At 37.4% G+C, this 21,813-nt stretch overlaps 2 protein-coding genes and 1 non-coding gene across 4 annotated transcripts; 1 reads left to right on the top strand and 2 right to left on the bottom strand.

The window, feature by feature from the left end:
- Positions 1-89: 89 nt before the first annotated feature.
- Positions 90-1,209, bottom strand: LOC147941346 (uncharacterized). Its single transcript, XM_087458481.1, has 2 exons — positions 282-1,209; positions 90-178 (listed from the first exon to the last, which is right to left on the bottom strand). Exons 1-2 carry the CDS (start codon positions 1,207-1,209, stop codon positions 90-92), a joined length of 1,017 nt encoding a protein of 338 aa, XP_087314607.1.
- A 2,387-nt stretch (positions 1,210-3,596) lies between these two features.
- Positions 3,597-9,939, top strand: LOC104701183 (NAC domain-containing protein 86-like). 2 transcript variants are annotated; one of them, XM_010416834.2, is made up of 7 exons: positions 3,671-3,951; positions 7,621-7,898; positions 7,989-8,321; positions 8,394-8,765; positions 8,846-8,930; positions 9,040-9,406; positions 9,488-9,939. In XM_010416834.2, exons 1-7 carry the CDS (start codon positions 3,795-3,797, stop codon positions 9,699-9,701), a joined length of 1,806 nt encoding a protein of 601 aa, XP_010415136.1. In that variant the 5' UTR covers positions 3,671-3,794; the 3' UTR covers positions 9,702-9,939. The 2 variants fall into 2 exon arrangements, with proteins under 2 accessions (XP_010415135.1, XP_010415136.1); XM_010416833.2 differs by having other exon boundaries at positions 3,597-3,951; positions 9,040-9,939.
- An 8,101-nt stretch (positions 9,940-18,040) lies between these two features.
- On the bottom strand, positions 18,041-18,147 carry LOC147941345 (small nucleolar RNA R71). The gene has a single exon (XR_015562950.1). It is a non-coding gene; the product is annotated as a small nucleolar RNA R71 (small nucleolar RNA).
- Between the last annotated feature and the right edge of the window lie 3,666 nt (positions 18,148-21,813).

Genomic DNA, 21,813 nt, shown 5'->3' with positions numbered 1-21,813 from the left:
CTTTTTTTTTTTTTTGACAATTAAACCCCATATATTAAGTTAATGGAGATGACTCTCTTCGAGAGAGAGACAATTAGGTACCGACGAACTTACATGGGAAAAACAGAAACCTCATGTTCTTGCACATTTTGCAAGTTTATCAGCACGGATATTATCCTCTCGAAAAATATATCTAATACTAAAATTAGCAAATCTATCTCTGAAATGAGTAAAATCCTTCAATTCTGATGAAAAAGTCGGCCAATCCTCGATATTAGACGTCATCCTTAGGAGGTCTGAACAATCCGTAGCAAAAAGAGCTTTATCCAAGTCCAAAGCTAATAAACACTCCATAGCCCAAATAAGGGTATCTAACTCTGCATGTAATGGGGATAGGCTTCTGCGCAATCCTTTTAGCCCCATTTGCAGGATTCTATCACCGATAGACGCAATCCAGCCATGCCCACTCCTATCCACCTCTGTATGCCAAGATCCTTCTATAAAGCATACAAGAGATTCTTGAGGAATTGGGATTGTAGGTATGCATGCTTCTACTACCTCTGGTGCTAAGTCTCTATTATTAGCTCTTCTCCAAACTTCTTCTTCTTGGATAGCTTTCTCCAATGTATCTTGCGGAGACTCAGAGATATTTTCAAACACTTTCTTATTTCTTGCCTTCCAGATGTACCACATCACCCAAGGGAATGTCCGCAGATTTTGACCAAGTGCACCATAATCTCTACCGCTCCCATATAGAAAATTGAGGTTGCTATATAGAGAAGATGAGGGAAACACCATAGGATGGGTAGGGATTGCCGATAAAGCCCAAACTTGACATGCTGGGGGGCATTCAAATAGCATATGATTTATAGTTTCCTCCTCCGCTCCACATCTAGGACAATCCTTGTCTCTACCAATATGGCGATAATGCAAACGTTGGCATGTTGCCAAGCACCCAGTTACACATTGCCACACGAAATGCTTTAGCTTTTGTGATGTTTTTAGTTTCCATGCTTGCGCCTTAAGTATCGTAACACTAGGACCCTGAGGAGGGAGGTCGCAAACGGGACGAGAAATAGCTCTCGCGACTTCATATCCAGACTTAACAATATAATTCCCAGACTTTGTCAAAGTCCACGAATACCCGTCCCTTGAGGCTATTAAGCTCGGTTTAATTCCCAAAATAAGGGTAATTTCTTTCGGGGGGAAGAGTTCCCGAAGACGCTTCATTTTCTACTTTTTTGTGTTGAAATCAATCAAGGTGTTAACTCAAATTAATGGAGTTCTCTCATTAGTTAATCCTTGTGGCGGTCGTGTTGGCGTATCTGGGATCCATGGTTCAGTCTAGATGTATGTGTTGAACCCCGAGCTTATTGTCTTACGGATTCCATATGAGAGAACATGTTTTGCTGCCAACATGCTCCTCCAGCCCTATGAAGGTCGATTTGATACTTGTATCTCTAATGGACTATAATATCGAAAGTATCTCCCTTTTAGAACTCTACTAAGGAGAGAATCTGGATATCTGAGCAATCTCCATAGCTGCTTTGCCAACAAGGAAAGATTAAATTCTTCTAGTGTTCGGAAGCCTAGGCCACCTACCGAAAGTTGAGTACACATTTGCTCCCATGAGATCATATGTAGACCTTTACTATCTGCTTTATTGCTCCACCAGAAATCGGCAATGACGCTACTTAATTTTGCACATATAGCTTTTGGTAAGAGAAAACATGATATTACGTATCTCGGAATTGCTTGTGCCACTGATTTTATCAGGACTTCCTTGCCTCCTTTGGATAGGCATTTTGTGGTCCATAAGTTTACCCTTTTATGGAGTTTATCCCTCACGAATGCAAAGACTTGTGCCTTTGACCCATGAATCTTCTCGGGGAGACACAAGTATGTACCCATGCCTCCATCTTGTGATATCCCAACAATAGATTTGATCTCTTGTCATATATGGGACGGGACCTCGGTTCCAAACATGATGGAAGACTTGGAAAAGTTAATTTCTTGTCTAGATGTCTCGCCATAAAAGCGGATTATATCGATAATTTTCTTGCATTGATGAGGATCAGCTCTACAGAAGAATAAGTTGTCATATGCGAAAAGTAAGTGGGAAACTCGTGGGCTTGATTTCGAGATACATAATCCCTGGATCTTCCCCTCTTTTTCGACATTCTTAATCTGAGCGATTAGCGCCTCTGTACAAAGTATGAACAGATATGGAGAGATTGGGTCCCTTTGATGAATCCCCCGTGTTGGCTTAATCCGTCCCTTGGGATCCCCATTGATCAAAATTCGGTAGGAGACGGAAGTAATGCATTATTCAACCCACCCATTTTTGATCAAACTCCATTTTTTCCATCAAAGCTCTTAAATTATCTTGTTATATATATATATATATATATATATATATATATATATAGAATAGGTGCAAAGAGCTGTACATTTTCTATAAATCCACCTCGTAAAATCTAGATTATTATTTTTGATGTATTTTTTTTAAGAGAATCTTTTAGTTTATTTCAACTTGCTTTTTAAAATGTGACATTAGATTTCTTCATTTTGAACAGAATTTCCAAAAATGTTTAATTTACGTCATTGTGGGTTATATATCAGGACATGTTTGGAACGACATTAACATAAATTCAAAATATAATTAATCCATTTTGTGTAATCGTTTATTATTTTATTAGCATAATCAATATTAAAATATTATATATTTCAAATTAAATTGATCTATTTTTGACGGTGGTTAATTTTTTTTTGCGGGCTAAATTCTAATTTATGTTATTTATTCCACTATATTCAATAAAACAAAATGTTGCCAACAAAAAAAAAATGCAATTTTAAGTAGATGCTAGAAAATTTGTTTGATTTTGAAATGATATGATTGAAGTCTAGTTTCAATTTTTTTACTTAATGCACCTATTTCATAACATATACACCAAGTGTTACGTACTTATTTTTAACAATAAAAGATTATTTAAATATAATTCAAAATAAAAAAGTGTGATGAGTCAGAAACTTTTAAAAATTAATTATATTAATTTCAGATTTACACAACTAGCTTATTTGTAAATTATAATTACATTGATATAGTGTTCTCTACTTTTTATAACCAACCTATCATCTTGGTGAAATTTATTGACCGAATCAAACGGAGAAATGATGGAACGAAATAATTAATTATATGAGAAAATACTTTATTTTTAGTTTTGGGGTTCTGATTTTACGAGGAATAAACAGATGAAGGAAAAAAAATGAAAAACAAAAAAAGAGAGGACAAAAAGATAGTGATAATTTTTACGGTGATAGTGAAGTCGTTAAAACATGCAACTCCAACAGAACCAAGTCTCAAAAAGTCAAAAGATTAATGAATTGAAGGTTTAAGACTAACCATGACTTGGCTTGATATTTTAAATTTTCTAATATTGAGTAAGATGATACTAGAAAAAGCTTAATAAGAACGGTACTGAGAATCAAATTTACACGGAAATATATAAACACATTAAAGTAAAAAGAAAAGTTAAAGACTTAAAGTAGAAGAAGATATGTTGTGGGGTTTGCAATTGGCAACCGACCCTAAATGCTTTTTGCGTCTTCTTTTACATAAGTTTTATCTCTTTTTGTCTTTCTTACAATTCCATCATTGATCGATCGAATTCAAACCCTTATGTTACGCCTCTTTCTTATATAATATAACCCTCTCTTTATATTCACACTCCTTCTCCTTCTCCTTTTTCTCTCTCAAGTTCTACATATTTGTCGCTTCAATCATTTGGTTCTAGCTACAACATTGGGAAGTGGATATGGCTCCTGTTTCAATGCCTCCTGGTTTCCGGTTTCATCCAACTGACGAAGAGCTTGTCATATACTATCTCAAGCGAAAGATTAATGGTCGAACGATCGAGTTAGAGATAATTCCCGAGATTGATCTTTACAAATGCGAACCTTGGGATTTACCCGGTATATTTCTCTCTTTCCTCTTATGTTGTTCCCATCATATGCATATCCATCATTTTTATTGTCATCCACATTTACCATCGAGGAAGGTATACGTTCATGATTCTGCATCGTCTACATCAAGCTGTTGTGTCTCATGTTCAAATTAAATGAGACAATATGTATAGATTTTTTTTTTGGTCGGACAAAGGGGCATAGCCCCTAAGTTTATTCAGAAAATAAAACACAAGAAAACTACACTCGAATCATACGACAATATATATATTATAGCAACCGAGAAGAGGCTATCTTGTTTTTCCTCTAATTATTTATGTCATAATCATTTAACTGATATGTTTATTGTAAGATCAATTTTTTTGGACTTTAATTAGGATAACGAATTACAGATTCATTTCTAAAAACTACATAATGTGGAACTACCTTTTGAAAGGGTAACCCTAGAGAGAAGAGACACTTATGTCTCTTTTTTTTTTGTTCAACACACTTGATGTCCTTTCTTTTCAAAGATATATGTTGTTTTATTTTTATATTTTTTTGCCTAACGTACTTATATAATTTTTAGTTTATTTTATCATATTTTACGTACCAAGTTAGAGCATCATTAATAAGGAGTACTCTCTAAGTTACTCTCAAATTAATTAAATATATAATTAATACTAATTTAAGTAAAGCAACCCTAAAAGTATTTTTGTAAAATCATTATTTTACTAGAGAACCCAAAGAAGGTTGTTTAATCTTTAAAATAATAATTTTTAATTTGTGTTTAGTAATTATCAACTTTAATAATATAAAATGACAAAACAATTATGAAACTTTTTATATTACATAAAACTGTAGAATCTTAAACATATTAAACATATTATACAAAATTCAAAATAGTTCACATATTTTACAAAATTTAAACATTTTATACCAAATTCAGAATAAAATTTATTGTACGGTTGTCCCAAATTTTTGCCAGATATGCTCAATCAAGTCTTTTCCAAACAATCATGCATTTGTATATCATGAACGTCATTTCGAATGCCCATCATATTATTTATAGTTGTTGGCATATCTGTAGAATACGATAAATCAACGTGAGAAGTTCCGCTTCCATCTCCGTGATAGAACTCCGATGGATAGTAGAAATTGTATTCATGTCGTTCGTCTTCCACTATTATGTTATGCAAGATGATACATGCTCTCATTATTTTTCTTATTTTTCCTTTAACCCAAAAAAGTGCGGGATTTTTCACGATTGCAAATCTTGCTTGCAAGACTCCAAATGCACGCTCTACATCTTTACGACATGCTTCTTGATTTTGAGCAAAGAGTTTTGCTTTTCGGCCACGTGGAAGTGTAATGGATTGGATGAAAGTAGTCTATTTCGGATAGATACCGTCTGTGAGGTAGTACGCCATATTGTATTGCCGTCCATTGACAACATATGTAACTCTCGGAGCTCGGCCCTCTAGGATATCATCAAACACCGATGAGCGGTCCAAAACATTGGTATCATTTAACGTACCTGGTGGTCCGAAAAATGTGTGTCAAATCCATAAATCTTGTGATGCCACAGTCTCTAGTATGATTGTCGGTTTTCCAGATCCACGTGAATATTGTCCTTTCCACGCAGTGGGACAGTTCTTCCACTTCCAATGCATACAATCTATGCTCCCTACCATTCCGGGGAAACCACGATGTTCTCCAATATTCATCAATCGTTGGAGGTCTTCCACTGCAACAACCACACAACAATCACATTAAAACAACCTACAAACCCTAAGACATCAAACAATAAGTTTGATGTTGAAGCATTCATCAATGAATGACTTGACAAGTATCTGCCTTATCACTCGACTAACCGTATTTAATACAACGAACAAACAAACTCAATCATCAATGACTCACTCGACTCAAACAATTGATCAAGACTTAAACAATTGATCAAGACTTGAACACTTTAGGAAAAATAAAAGACAAACGGGTTTCGAAAAAGACTTAAACACTTGAGGAAATAAAACAACAACACACGGTTTCATCACTTATGAAAGCAATAAAACCAAACTTTTTCACTCCATTATTTATACAAAACATCAGACATTCAAACAATGAAATACAACAACAATGGTTCATCAAACTATAACACAAAGACAGTTTATAACACTTCAAGCATATAAACTCAAACAAAATCTAACAGACAAACTCATCTCAAAACAGAAACTTAAACCAAATCTAACAACAACATTTGAAAGAATCGAATTCCATACCTTTGAAATAACAGAATCCAAGCACTGTGTCCACTTCATGAATACCACTCTTTACCATTTAACCTTGCACAAAACATGACAAAAGAGTCAATTGAACATCAAACAAATCTCACAATCTAATCTAATCTCATAAAAAACAATCACACAAAACTCAAAATCAATTGAACATCAAACAAATCTCACAATCTAATCTAATCTCATAAAAAAAATCAAACAAATCTCAAAATCAATTGAACATCAAACAAATCTCACAATCTAGGCCTAATAAGTCAAATCGACAGAAAACATTCACCATTCTAACAATCAATCTAATTAATCTGAAACCCTAACAGCTAAAGACCACCCGATATAAATCAACATAACATGCAATAAATCGGAAAATGAAAAGACCAACCTTCTCTTTGCGATTCCTTAGCCAGTGGTCCTCGCCGTTCGCTGTACGCCACCAGAAGAAACCTCCCCCGTCATTGTCCCACCAAATGGAACCTCCGCCGTCGTTGTCCCGACAAACGAAACCTCCGCCGATTTGACTTTAACACCCAACCGATCTGGAAGCCAAAAGACACCGATCTGGAAGCCAAAAGCCTTCGAGTGACCATCAACCAACCATTTTAAGCAAGAAAATTCAATGGATTCGACGTGAATCCATTGAATTTTCCGATCACATAAGAATCGTGTTTTCTCTCGCCGGAGTTTTCGAGAAAGAAGAGAGAGACATAAAGGAAGAAATGGAAAATAAAATGAAGAAAAAAAAACACTTTTATATTTTAGAGACAACCATACAAAAGCCGCCACGTAGCGTTTCTAATGGGTTGCTCTCAATCCTTCCAACATAATCGGTTCTTCGCTTATGGACCCATATATGGATTATTATTATTGGGGCCAAATCCAAAAGTACTCTCTTGAGTACCCATTAAATGTATCTCTAGTACACGCATCGAACTTAGCATCGAACGTGAATGCTTTATGAACTAAATCTATATAATAACGATCCCAACTTCTTTTTTTTTTTTTTTTTTTTTTTAATATATATATATAACGATCCCAACTTTATCTTAGAATAAAATTTAAATGGACCCACCCTCTCATCTTTATTCTTTAAATAGATTGTATTAAAACCGAAAGATGCGGTGATGACTAGTGAGACAAATTCGGAAGACCGAGTCAAAAAAGTTAAGAAGATTAAAAAAAAAAAAGTAACTCATAATTTCACATGTGCTTTAGGGTTTTGGAAGCTTCTCTTACACCCTCAACTTCACCTTCAATGTTCTCTTTATATATCATTCTTTTCTTATTTCCTTATCTTTTGGATTTTAATGTCATGTTATGGCTTCTTTAAGTAGTGTATACAAATTAATGTTGGATAAACCTAATTACAATGTTCTATTAATCATGTGATCCTTGTTTGCTAAACTTGCAGGGAAGTCCTTGCTGCCAAGTAAAGACCTAGAATGGTTTTTCTTCAGTCCTCGAGACCGGAAATATCCAAATGGATCAAGAACAAACCGGGCAACAAAAGCCGGTTACTGGAAAGCCACCGGGAAAGATCGTAAAGTGAATTCACATTCGCGGACGGTTGGAACAAAGAAAACTTTAGTATATTACCGAGGTAGAGCGCCTCATGGCTCACGTACCGATTGGGTCATGCATGAGTACCGTCTTGAAGAGCAAGAATGTGAATCTAAATCCGGCATACAAGTAACCAAACGACAAAGTTAATAATTTTTAAGTTTTAAAAGTTTTTTCTTAATTATTATGTTAATTACCAAGTATATATGACCATTACAGGATGCGTATGCACTTTGTCGAGTGTTCAAGAAGAGTGCTTTAGCCAACAAGATAGAAGAAAAACAACACCATGGCATGAAGAACAAAGCAACGACTAATAGTGAACAATCTACTTCTAGTACTTGTTTGTATTCCGATGGAATGTATGAAAACCTAGAAAACTCGGAATATCCAATCTCACCCGACACAGGAGGCTTAACTCGACTCGGTAATACTTCATCGCTAGAAATGGAAACGATAGAAAACAAATGGAGTCAGTTTATGTCGCACGACACCTCCTTCAACTTCCCAGCTCAGTCTCAATATGGAACAATCTCATATACTCCAACGAAGGTAAATTTAAATGATAATGGAAATGTAAACTTTTATTTTCAAACTAATCTTTTAGTTCTCCTCTCATAATAGGTTGAGATAGAGTTAGAATGTGCAATACTACAAAATCGTATGTTGCCAACGGTGCCACCACTTTATGTTGAAGATCTCACAAACGGAGAATATTTGGGAAACAACGTAGCTAATGATACAGATGAAATGTTGAGCAAGATCATAGCATTGGCTCAATCCTCCCAAGAGCCACGGAACAGTCTTGACTCGTGGGATGGTGGTTCTGCTTCTGGAACCTTCAATGGAGACTTTAATTATTCCGGAGAAAAACTCGCATGCATACAGGCGAACATGAAGGCTGTAGATATGCAAGAACATTATGGGAGGTATAAGGAAGAAAGGCTTGTTGAAAACTTGAGATGGGTAGGAGTATCAAGCAAGGAACTAGAAAAGGTAGTGGTTATTCAATATATTTTATATGTGACTAGTGTTATCAAATATAACTTTATGTTTGATCTTGTTTCAAATTTCAGAGCTTCATTGAAGAACACTCAACGGTGGTTCCTATAGAAGATATTTGGAGCTATCATAGAGATACTCAAGAACACGAAAATCAAGGTAGCTTTTGTTTTTTTTGCTTTTTTTTTTTTAAATCTCTTGAATTTAGTTTATCTTATTAATTTTAGTGTCATTTATTTATTTATTTTTGTTATATGTATTTTTGAAGTTCTTATGGACGTTAACAACAACAATGGAGATGTGGATGATGCTTTTACACTTGAGTTCTCAGAAAACGAACATAATGAGAATCTTTTGGACAAGAGTGATCATGACACAACGAGTTCGCCACGTTTTGACGTGGTTAAGAAAGTTGAGGTTAGCCATGGACTGTTTGTTACAACTCGTCAAGTAACCAATACATTCTTTCAACAGATTGTACCATCGCAAACCGTTATAGTTTATATAAATCCAACGGGTGTCAATGAATGCTGTCATAACGTGACATCAAAAGAGGAGGCTCGTGTCCGTGAAAAGATAAATCCTCAAACGAACGGAGTAGTCTCAACATTTCTCGGACCATGGAGAAAACTCGCGTATGTTTTTGGTTTCATTCCTATGCTTCTATTGATGCGTTGTGTTCATCAAAGAGGTAACACTAACAAAAACCAAAGCAGTGAAAGGTACTCGGCGCAGCCCAAGGTAGGAGATTGCAACAATCCGGGCACAATACTCATGATGGAAAATGCTGTCGAGAGAAGAAAAATTTGGAAGAAGGAAAAAGGCAGAGTTGATGAACGAGGTTTGTGGGTTCAAGATAGTTTCTTGTTGAAGAAGTTGGGGCTTTCCCTTGCTATCATCTTAGCTGTTTCTACCATAAGTCTTATTTGAGTATTGAAGTCATATATACCTTCTTTACCTAGCTAGGTCATATTTCCTCTCTTTTGTTCTTCCCATTTCTCTAAACCAAACTGATTTCTTCGAATTATATGTGGTTCTTTTCTGTTTCTGTATTAAGTAATATGACCTCTCCGGCTGAACACGATCAATCTTGTTTCTTTTCCTTTGTTTATGTAAGATTATATCTGAGCAGATTCATGCCAAATACATGAATAGATTGGGACGTCAACGATTTCAGTATTTATTCACTATACGATTGTGAGTAAGTTTAATTGTTTTTTTTTTTAATTTTATTATTATTTTTTTGACAATAAAAGATCAGCTCATATAGACTAAAAATATTTTTCTTATATTTGTTGTAATTCATACATAGACTATAATATTTAAACATTAATATCCAGATTATGTTTCTTATCAAATTTTTGATTAACCAATGGTTCAAACTGGAAAAGAAATGTCTATGTAATATTATAACTCCATAATTACTAATCAATTCCCAAATTAAACATGTCATCAAACCAACACGGAAACATAAACCAACATTAAACCAAATAATCATTAATTGTTATAAATCAACTATCCAATAACCAAATAACTTAAGCGACAATTCTAACCAACAACTGCTCAAAAACTAACAACCTAGCCGACCATAAATCATAGAAAGCCATTACAATCAATAATTGTAACATTTACAAACAATAATTGTAACATTTACAAACCAAAAATTGTGTGATTTTGGGGAAAGTGTCGATCGAAACCATCAATTTTTGGTTTGACCGGTTTGCCTTAAATCGTTGATTTGATTTAAGTGAAATTCCTAAACCGAAGTATTTAAGGGAGAAGTTGACTTGAGAGAATTAGAGAGAAAGAGATGTTTTTGAGAGTTTTGGGAGATTATTGGAGATTTCTAGCTGTTCTTGAGACATCTAAGGCTATGATCGTGTCAGAGGCTTGCTAGGAGTGTGCTATCGTCAATTGCTGGTCAGAATCTTCTGGTAGAAAGGTGATTGCATAACCATGGCTGATCTAAGCCTGAGTTTCCTTTGTTTTGCTTGTTTTATGTCTGTTTATGATTGTTTTCTTGCTTGTTGTGGTTGTTTCATGGTTCTTATGGCCTTATGTGGCTTTTGGGTGAGTCTTGGATGATTTTGGATGATTTGGAGGCGGTGGGAAGCGATGAACAGACTCTCGGCTTCGAGCAGAACATATTTTCGGGGTATGTCTCGGTCGACAACAAGGAATTTGACGGTAGAGAGACTTGGGAAAGTATTAATGCTAGGGTTTTCGGGTCGAGGAGTGGTGTCGGTCGACACCAACCCTTTCAACAGGCGGTTGATACTTGTTTATCCTGGTTTGTTTGTATTGTTTGTTGATTGTTAAACATTCAGTCTCAGTTGCTTGTGTGTATAGCCAAATAGATGGGAGGATTACCTCACTGAGTGTTTATGACAATACTCATGCATATCAATTGTTGTTTGTGGTGCAGGTAAAGGCTAAGTGTGATCGTGGAATCAAAGCAATGAAGAGGAGGATGTTCTAGTGGCTCGATTGGTTGTTGTCTGGCCTCTGCTAGGTTGCAAGAATTGAGTCTTTAGAATATTGTCTATGATTGTTGGTTCTTCACTTCTTTGGTTTATGTTGGAATGATTTATTGGTTAAGTTGCTATCGAATTATTATTGGTGTATTGGTTATTGGATAATTGCTGGTGATATGATTCTCCCAAGGAATCAGCATCTTCGAGTTGGTAGATAGAGACACCATGACTCTAAAGACGATGAAGCCTCAAAAATAAGGATGGTGGAATGAATGGTCGCACAAGAGTTGCGGAAAGACTCTTGATATACCGGTTTGATCTTTCAGCCTCGCACCAAAAAAGATTGGATCTCTCAGCCTCGCACCAAGGACATCGGGTTTTGACTGTTGGAATCACACCAAGTAGTTGGTTTTGATTGTTGGAATCACACCAAGCAATCGGTTTTGTTCACAAAGAAACATAAGAGAATCACTCTCAAAGAAAAGAAAATGTTTTGATAAAAAGTTTGATTGATTATTTCATTGCTCTTACATGAGTTTAAATAGAAAAATAAACTTGGTAACAAAGCAAAGTATTAACTAGTCTTGAAACTAAAAACAATAAAGATAAATAGTTGAACGAAGATTCAACTATTGGTGCATGTATCCCTTCTTCCAAAGTGACTCTTGGTGCATGTATCTCTATTTTCGTCACTTCTCTTTGACCACAAAATAAAGTGATTATTTGGGCTTTATTGGACTTGAATTAAGCTCAAATTGGATTAGACTTGATAGACATAATACCCAATAGGTTTTCCATGCTCTCTTTGGCCAAAAGCTCTTTTATTATCCCATTAAGTGCCTCATTGATCTTTTATCTTTTTGGCTCATTGATCCAATTTTCTGATGAGAAACAAAATTTTCTGATGAGAAACAACATGAACTGTATCATTTCTTCACCTTGGACTTACTAGAACAACTCCTGGTTTTCATACATAATTTTGGATGCTCCTAAACCAATTAGACCTAAAACTCTTCAGTTAAAGAATCGGATTGACCTCCTTTGGCAAATGGAGCGTATCCTTGTGTTCTGTGGGCCAAATCTTCTGTTCCTGAGATTTTTGGAAACATAAGAGATACATTAACATTATCCAAGTAGTTTCGTGTCAAAATTGTTGTTGAGTTGATCTGTGTAATACGATCTTTGGCTCAGACGTGAAAATGGAATCTGGACAGATCCACTGACATGAAATATCCATATCTTTCACAAATGAACTGATCTTAATATGATTCTAATTCTCTGTGGTCTGGAATGGATAAAGATTTCAGAACAGTTTGGTTCATAGCTTGAATCATTATAAGTTGGTCGGAATCCTCCTTTCAAGGCTCGTAGGTCCAAGTCGCGTAGCCATGAGTTCACCTGATTTGTAAAATGAATATTTCCTTCATCCGAACTCTGATTGGACTGATTCCACTTCAAGATATGCTCTAGATGCGGTATGTACCCCAAATGGTCGTTTATCTGGGAAAATTGATCTTCAAGTTCGTTCGTGTTGAACAAGGCTCAAAGATCTTCTTGCATGGTATCATGATCATATCATACCCCTCCTCTTGAAAAAGTTTTGTCCTCGAAACTGTAAGGCTTTGTGTTGGAGAGTGTTGAAGTGATTCTGGTGGCTTCTCTTTGAGGGAATATATGGCTCCATATTGTTGACCATTAGGCAGAAGTGCACTGCTTTTAGTGAGACGTTTCTTTATTCCTTCAAAATCCAAAACTTGCTCTATCTTGCTTGACCATAAATGGAACGTTCGCTTTTCTCTACTTGGGTCCATAACCTCTGCTAGTAAACTCTTTACTCTGTTTTCTGGTTTGAAAAATGTTAAATCTCCGAAAAGAAAGTCTAATGTTTCCCCCATTTTAAAATCAAGAGTATATTCTTCGGGAATAGATAATATTGGATACCTCTTTATTGGTGCATTAGCTGAATCATCCATACTGCCAAGATTGTTGATGATCATGCCTTACTTTGCGGCTTCCTCAGTCTGATCTTTGCTGACCTCTTTATGCTCTGGTTCTTTGGCTTCTATTTGCTAACTCGGAGAATTTGTTATCTCCAACAGATTATCCTAAAACAGCAACTCCTTAGGCTCCTTTGGTGATGATAACAAATCAAATACAACTTTCTCTTCCTTAGAAACAAGAGACCTCTTTTCTCGTTGGTAACTTGGCGTGACAATAGACGCTCCATCAGTTGGTCTAGAAGTCCTCCTAAGAGTATGATTTGAACCACAATGGTGATGGTTGGGAACAATTATGCCCAAGTCTCAATAGGGTGTTCTCCATTTCTCCTTCTGCTTATCACCAACTGATCCCACCAAGTAATAGCATAATCACAAAATCCATTGGCTGCAACTCGTACCTTCTTCATCTCGCAATAGTTTTGACAACCAAAAATTGACTCAATCTTTTCTCCCACTCTAGATATGCATTTGGGTCGTTCTTGTATTGAAAGGTAGGAATCTTCAACATCAAACCACCCATGTTATCATCCACTCGTCCTCTTGCTTCTCTAGCACTTCTTGGTCTCATATGCCTCTCTTTTGATGATTGACTACTGTAATAATCATCAGCCCTTTCTACTCTAGGTTGATCTCTTTCTCTTCTATGATGCAACATTTGTGGTTGTCTCTGTTTTGCCTCCGCTTGAACTTTATCCAACCTCTTGTAGATTGCATTCATCTCAACCCTCACCAACCGTCGCATCTCTCCAATAAGTGCTTGAACTTGTGGATCATTAGACATTTATTTTGTTTTTTTTGCTTTTTTCTGTTTTCTTCTTCTTTTTTTTCATTTTTTTTTGTATTTTTTGCTGTCTTGTTTTTTTCTAAATAAAAGAAAATATAAATAGAAGATGAAAAGATGAGAAAATGAAATAGATATAACGAACTAGAATAAACTAAAACATGCTCTTCTCCTTTTATTTTTTGATTAGAACAGGTTATTCTCTTCTTTTTTTTATTACAACGAGTTTTTTTTTATAAATAGAACGGGTTCTTCTTTCTCTTTTTATTTTTTTTTAAACTTATTTTTTATAAAACTGAATACAAAATTAAATAAATAAAGATGACGATGGAAAGATAGAAGATGAAAGAAAGAAGATAAAAGATAGAAAGAAGAAGGAAAGACATAAAATGATGGAAAGAAGGTGAAAGGTTAGAAGATAGAATGATAGATTACCAAACTCAAGGGTGTCCTTTGATACTACTTGATATGATTTTCCCAGGGAATCGGCACCTTCGAGTTGGTAGATAGAGACACTTTGACTCTAAAGACGATGAAGCCTCAAGAATAAGGATGGTGGAGTGAATGGTCGCACAAGAGTTGCGGAAAGACTCTTGATATACCGGTTTGATCTTTCAGCCTCGCACAAAAAAAGATTGAATCTCTCAGCCTCGCACCAAGGACATCGGGTTTTGACTGTTGGAATCACACCAAGTAGTCGGTTTTGATTGTTGGAATCACACCAAGCAATCGGTTTTGTTCACAAAGAAACATAAGAGAATCACTCTCAAAGAAAAGAAAATGTTTTGATAAAAAGTTGGATTGATTATTTCATTGCTCTTACATGAGTTTAAATAGAAAAATAAACTTGGTAACAAAGCAAAGTATTAACTAGTCTTGAAACTAAAAACAATAAAGATAAATAGTTGAATGAAGATTCAACTATTGGTGCATGTATCCTGATGTTCATATATTTTACCCTGTTTTCCCTTAATATATTCACATCTTTTGCATCTTTTGCTATCCATTTTGACCATTATTGCATAGCTTTAGGACTGTTCTTGCATTAGAGTTTAGTTGCATTGCATTTGCATCTTCTCATGCATAAACAGGTGATTTTGGAGCTTCAGGAGCATGGAAGCAATGCTGAGGAGAAGTGAAGCAATCATGAGGAGAAAGCAAGAGAGCTAAGGCTGAAGAACCAAGGTCCGGAGTCCAACTCGACTGCCCACTCGACCAGACACTCGACCGTGTGCTGAGAGGGACTCGACCGAGTGGGAGGAGCACAAGAGGAGCCAACTCGACCGGTCACTCGACCGAGCACCAAGTCGAGTTGGTCGAGCCGCCTGGCTATTTTGTCTTCTAGCGTTTTTAGGGCTTCCACTACATTTTCTATATAAGGGCTTGTACCTGCAGCCACCAAAGGAGTCCAGCTTTTTAGAGAGTCTAAAACCTAGTTTTTCTCTTTTTTAGAATTATTCCTTTTGCATTTTTATTTTTCTTAGATCTTGTACTTCTTTTAAAAGGAGAAAAAGACTAAATTCTTCAATATTGTTGGTTTCATAACTTTCTTAATATTGAGAATTTGAGTTTGATTCTTTCTTCAATATTGTAGATCTTTGATTTATCTTTCTAATGATGCAAGTTTCACTATTTTCTGGGTTTATGATTTTGATGTTCATCATGTGTGCTTGTGAGTAGTTGCTTAGGATCTTGAGGATGGGTTAGGCTGGGTTGTGTTTGAGGTTTGTCTGATTTGGTCAAGCTTGATTGTTGTAGATCTCTTCTAGGCTAGATGTTCTTAATGCTGATCCTATATCTGAAAGGGTAGGATCTGATTTCAAGCCTCTTAGCATCACACCAAAGTCTAAGGAGCATAGATAAGGCTAGATCTAGAGACTATCATTAGGCTTGCTAAGTGATTAGAAGTCTTGTTTGATTTTTTGACATATTTCTTAATGCCTGCTTGTGTAGATTCTTTACTTTGTGAGAACAAGTCTAGAGATGCATGAGTTTGATTGTTTCTTGCCATGAGAGTGGATTAAACATGTCTTAGAAATATATGTCTAGAGATTAGCTCAAGTTGTTTGAGATTTGTTAACCAAGTTAGATGACCTCAATCATAGTCCAGCCCATGAATCCCTCCTCAAGACCTTCCTTGTTTATTGATTTCTTAGCTTAAATCATGTTGTTTGATCGTTGTTTGATTCGTTTTGGTATTGCTCTGTTTTTCTTGTGTTGCTCTGTTTTGCGTATTTGTCCAGCTCGACCCTGCACTCGATCAGCACTCGATCGAGTGCTTGCTCGAGTTCCAACACAGAACTTGTGTTTATGATTTATGTTTGTCATGTTTCACCCTAGTTGCATTTCTGTTGCATTCATTTAGTATCCTGTTCATTACTTACCTTGCATTAGTTCAATACTTGCGTTTCCATAGTTTCTATTTCTGTTTGTCATAATCACTCTGTTCCATTTGCATTTAGCTCCTAGTTCTTGTAGTTTTACTTTCCGCACTTTCCATTTCATCATAGGATTGTTAGTGACAAACAACCTTTACATCTGGCTTGACTTAGACTCATATGCACATCTTGATTGTTCACAAACACTCAGATTGGATTGACACCTCTTATACTACAATTGCATAAGGGGAATTGAAACACCCTGACATCCATTCATTCATAAGTCATCATTCCATACATCATTCACCACCACCACAAAAATAGTCAGTTTCATATCCCTTCCTCCAAAGTGACTCTTGGTGCATGTATCTCTATTTTCGTCACTTCTCTTAGACCACAAAATAAAGTGATTATTTGGGCTTTCTTGGACTTGAATTAAGCTCGAAGTGGACTGGACTTGATAGACATCATACCCAATAGGTTTTCCATGCTCTCTTTGGCCAAAAGCTCTTTTATTATCTCATTAAGTGCCTCATTGATCTTTTATCGTTTTGGCTCCTTGATCCAATTTGCTGATGAGAAACAACATGGGCTGTATCATTTCTTCACCTTGGACTTACTAGAAAAACTCCTGGTTGCCATACATAATTCTGAATGCTTCTAAACCAATAAGACCTAAAACTCTTTAAGTAAAGAATCAGATTGACCTCCTTTGGCAAATGGAGCGTATCCTTGTGTTCTGCGGGCCAAATCTTCTGTTTATGAGCTTTTTGTAAAGATAGATCCATAAGTCATCATTCCATACATCATTCACCACCACCACAAAAATAGTCAGTTTCAATTTGGCGCCGTTGCCGATTTGGGTTTGTTTTGTGACATTTAGGATCATTATTAGTCTAAGATTAAGTTCGTTTACGCACTTGTGAAGTTACTGAACTCGAATCTTCCTTTGCTTGGTTGTCTTGAGTTTCAGGTACCCACTCGACCACCCACTCGACCGAGCCGTGATCGAGTCAGAAGCTGGATCCAAATAGCCATTACTTCCCAGTCGACTCGACCACCCACTCGAGCTTGCGCTCGACCGTGTACCTGTTCGAGTCTGTAGTCGAGTTTGTTGATGCACACAAGGTCCAAAGGCAAAGACAGTCTTCAAAGGCCTATTGACAACATCCACAGGCTACAAAAGGGTTTGAGACATAAGAAAAGAAGAGTAGTTCAACAACAAGAAGAACAAGTAGTCATGGAGCAACAAGATCACCATGATCATAGACCTAGACATATTGGTGTTGGGGATGCACCTAACACACACAACCAAAGAGCTGGTATTTTGCCTCCTGCTGTGGCAAATAATAATTATGAAATAAAGAGTGGATTAATCTCCATGATACAAGCCAACAAATTTCATGGGTTGCCAATGAAGGATCCTCTAGATCACCTTGATGAGTTTGACAGAATATGTGGACTCACAAAAATCAATGGAGTAAGTGAAGATGGCTTCAAGTTAAGGTTATTCCCATTTTCCCTTGGAGACAAAGCTCATCTATGGGAGAAGACTCTTCCTACTGGAGCTATAACCACATGAGATGCATGCAAGAAAGCTTTTCTGGCCAAGTTCTTCTCCAATGCAAGGACTGCTAGGTTGAGAAATGAAATTTATGGGTTTGCTCAAAGGAATAATGAGAGCTTTTGTGAAGCTTGGGAGAGGTTTAAAGGATTCCAAACTCAGTGTCCTCACCATGGCTTCAGCAATGAGTCCCTTCTAAGCACTTTGTATAGAGGAGTGCTTCCCAAGATAAGAATGCTTCTTGATATAGCTTCAAATGGCAACTTCCTCAACAAGAATGTGGAAGAAGGATGGGAATTGGTTGAAAATCTTGCTCAGTCAGATGGTAATTATAATGAAGATTATGATAGAACCATGAGGATCCCCTCCACTGATCAGGAGGACAAATACAAGCAGGATTTAAAGATGGTCAATGAGAAGCTTGACAAGATTCTCCTAAGCCAGTCAAAAACCATTCACTTCATTGGTGAAGAAGAAGCTCCAGTCCAAGAAGGAGATAGGGAGTTTGCTGAGTTGTGTTATATACAGAATCAAGGAGGAGGATACAAAGGCTACAACCAAGGTGGAAGATTCAAGCAGAACAACCTCTCTTATAGGAGCACCAATGTAGCCAACCCTCAAGACCAAGTCTATCCACCTCCTCAGCCTCAACAACAGCACAACTATGCCCCCAAGCAGCAGCAACAAGTGTTCCAGCCCCAATTGTGTCCCCCACCAGGGTTTCAGACTAACCAAGGCCAGGAACAAGACCTAAGAGCAATGATACAACAGCTATTGATTGGGCAAACCAATGGGAAAATTGAGGAAGCCAAACAGTTTGCTGAGCTGAATCAAAGGTTAACATCACAATATAATGATCTCAATATGAAGTTTGAAGGACTTAACTCAAGAGTGAAGTATATGGAGAGCAATATAACATCTACTTCAGCTCCAAAACCCACCCAACTCCCTGGAAAAGCAGTTCAAAACTCAAGGGAGTTTACTGCCAAAGTCATTCATCTCTTTGAAGAGGAAGTCACTGGGGACAGTGAAGTTCAAGTTGGGGAGGATTGGTCATTTCTTGAAGCTCAGAGTGAAGTTTGTGCAAAGCAGACTGACTCCAGTATTGCACTCGACCAGGTGCTCAAGCATGCACTCGACCGAGTGAGTGTTCGAGTGGCCGATCGAGCTGAAGAGTCAGAAGCTGTCAAGCCTGCTAAGTACATCCCTCCTGGTTACAAACCGCCTCTACCATTCCCAGGACGTTTCAAAGCACAGAAGCTTAAAGAATTAAGGGAAATCATTGAGAAAAAACAAATGTTGACTTTACAACAAAAGGAAGAAAAGGCTTTGAAGGAAGTGGTTGTGATTGAGAAACAAGAAGAAGTGATGGCCATACAAGAGATCATCATTGCTTACCAAGAAGAAGAGAGAGGACCTGCCTTGGAACAGTATGATCCATATCCTCTCTATAAGGATTTTTTGCTTGATTTATCAAAGAAGAAGGCTCAAGCTCAAGATGAGAAAGATCTTGAAGACCTTGGAGGAGTAATCATCCCAATTAAGCTTAAGGATCCAGGTCCATTCTATCTTCCTTGCACACTTATCTATCTTCACTACAACCAGTGCTTATGTGACTTGGGAGCATCTATCAGTGTGATGCCCTATTCTATAGCACAAAAGCTTGGGCACACTGACTTCAAGTCCACCAACCTTCATATATGCCTAGCTGATGGTTCAAACAGAGATGTGGTTGGCAAATTGGAGAATATTCCAGTCAAGATAGGAAGAGCAAGGGTTCATACAGATTTTGTGGTATTGGAGATGGACAAGGAACCTGAAGATCCTATCATCCTTGGGAGGCCATTCTTAGCCACAGTTGGAGCTGTTATTGATGTTAAGGAAGGTCTTGTGACCTTGAATATTTCTGAGGATATAGCTATGAAGTTTAACATCTATAACCCAACCAACCTTCCTACCATTGATGATCAACCTTTTACTATCAAGGACAAAGGTGGTCATGAAGGTTTAAGTGAAGTGGCAACTCCAAAGGACAATCTCCCTCTTCAAGAAGATTCTGTGGAAAAGCTTAAGAGGTCAGTTCAAGAGTTGACTGGTATGGTTAAGGATCTCCAAGTCAAGCTAAACAAGAGGTCTTTGAGGAAAGCAAGACCAAGGCTCAAAATCAAGAAGAAATATGGATTGTGTGTTAAGGGTGAGGTGATCAAGGATCAGACTCACAGTGATCAAGAAGTGCCAGGGAGGATTTCATCACCTCCTTGGTATCTAAACAAAGCCTAAGAAGGCAGCCAAAGTCAAGCTTAGTGACTCTAAACAAGCTCACTAGGGAGGAAGTCCCTAAGGTATGTGTTGATGTGTTTTCTTAGTAGTTTTGATGTGTTTTGATGTGTTTTGTTTTATGTTTGTGTTGGGCAGGCCTTTCAATGAAAGTGTAGATGGGTATGGAGAGATTTGGACTTGGGGAAGGAGATTCGCAAGCCCACTCGACCAGCCCACGAGAGGTACTCGACCGAGTTGGCAAAGAACTAAGGCTCACTCGATTCTCATTTCTCTAGAATGATCGAGTGGAGGGAAGAACAAGAAGAAAAATTTTGAAATTTCAAACTTTGGTCAAGGAGCTCGACCACGTGCTGGTCGAGTGTGGGGTCGAGTGGCAGCAAAAAGCAGGTCAAAGATTCTCATTTCAAATTTGAATGGTATGGACGCTCCACCCTTGTCTCCTTGCCCCCTTAGCTTCTTTAAAGCCTTACACGATCCTATGTCTCTCACACTCTCTCACTTGCTCAAAACAACTAAAATCAAGTTTTAAAATCTCTCCCAAAGTTCATCTTTTGCTCAAGCTTAGCTCTTTTGAGTTTTTGGGTCACTAACCTATTAAACTTAAGCTTTGAGTCTATTCCCTTCAGTTCTATTCGAAAATGTCTTCAAGGATTACAAGGAAGTCTCAACAAGCGGCTGCAAGCTCCATGGAACGTTTTGATGATCGCCTACAATCAAGAGGAGAAGCTGGAAGAACCACTCGACGTCCCACTTGAGCATGCACTCGATCGAGTGGTGGTCCGAGTGGTCGATCGAGCCAGATGCCGCGTTCAAGAAATCAGTCAGTTGAGGAAGATCCTGAGAGAACTGAAAGTGAAGAAGAAAGGGAGCCAACTCTTAGTGATTTCATGAGGAGAAACAAGGCCAAAGGGAAGAGGCCAGCAGTTGAGATTGAACAAGAGGAGGTTGAGAGTGAGAGTGAAGAAGAAGGTGAAGAAGAAGAGAGAGAGGATGATGGAGAAGCAGAATCTTGTGGATTGACAAAGAGGCAACTTTATGAAGCCTTCATGAGAATGGAGTTCCTGGGAACTAGGTATCCACACAAGGAGACCATGGAGAAGCTAGCCATTGATAAAGATGTGGAGTACCTTTTTGAGAAGAGCAACCTAACCAAGTTCATGGGGCTTTGCATGGAGGGGTATAAAGAAGAAAGTTGTGAGTTTCTAGCCACAGTCAAGCTGCACACATATGCAAGGAAGGATGATGAGTTTGGAGCTGGTCATATTGCTTTCACAATCAAGGGGAAGAACTATGAGCTTTCTTTGAAGAAGATAGCAAATGTGTTTGGTTTTGAAGTTGGTAGTAATAGGAGCTTGATGATACCAAGAGAGGAGCTCTATGCCATTTGGGAAACCATTGGAGACAACATCACCTATTCATCCTCCAAGACCAAGAGTTCAAAGATAAGAAGCCCAGTCCTAAGGTACTTCCACAAGGCCTTAGCAAATACATTCTTTGCTAAGAAGGAGACTGGAAATCTCAATGAGGGTGAGCTCAAGGTAATTGACATGGCTCTCAATGGAATC

The sequence above is a fragment of the Camelina sativa genome, chromosome 7 (genome assembly GCF_030686135.1).
Source record: "Camelina sativa cultivar CO46 ecotype springtype chromosome 7, ASM3068613v1".
In the NCBI taxonomy this organism is placed as follows: Eukaryota; Viridiplantae; Streptophyta; class Magnoliopsida; order Brassicales; family Brassicaceae; genus Camelina; species Camelina sativa.
This window is presented reverse-complemented; position numbering and strand designations above follow the sequence as displayed.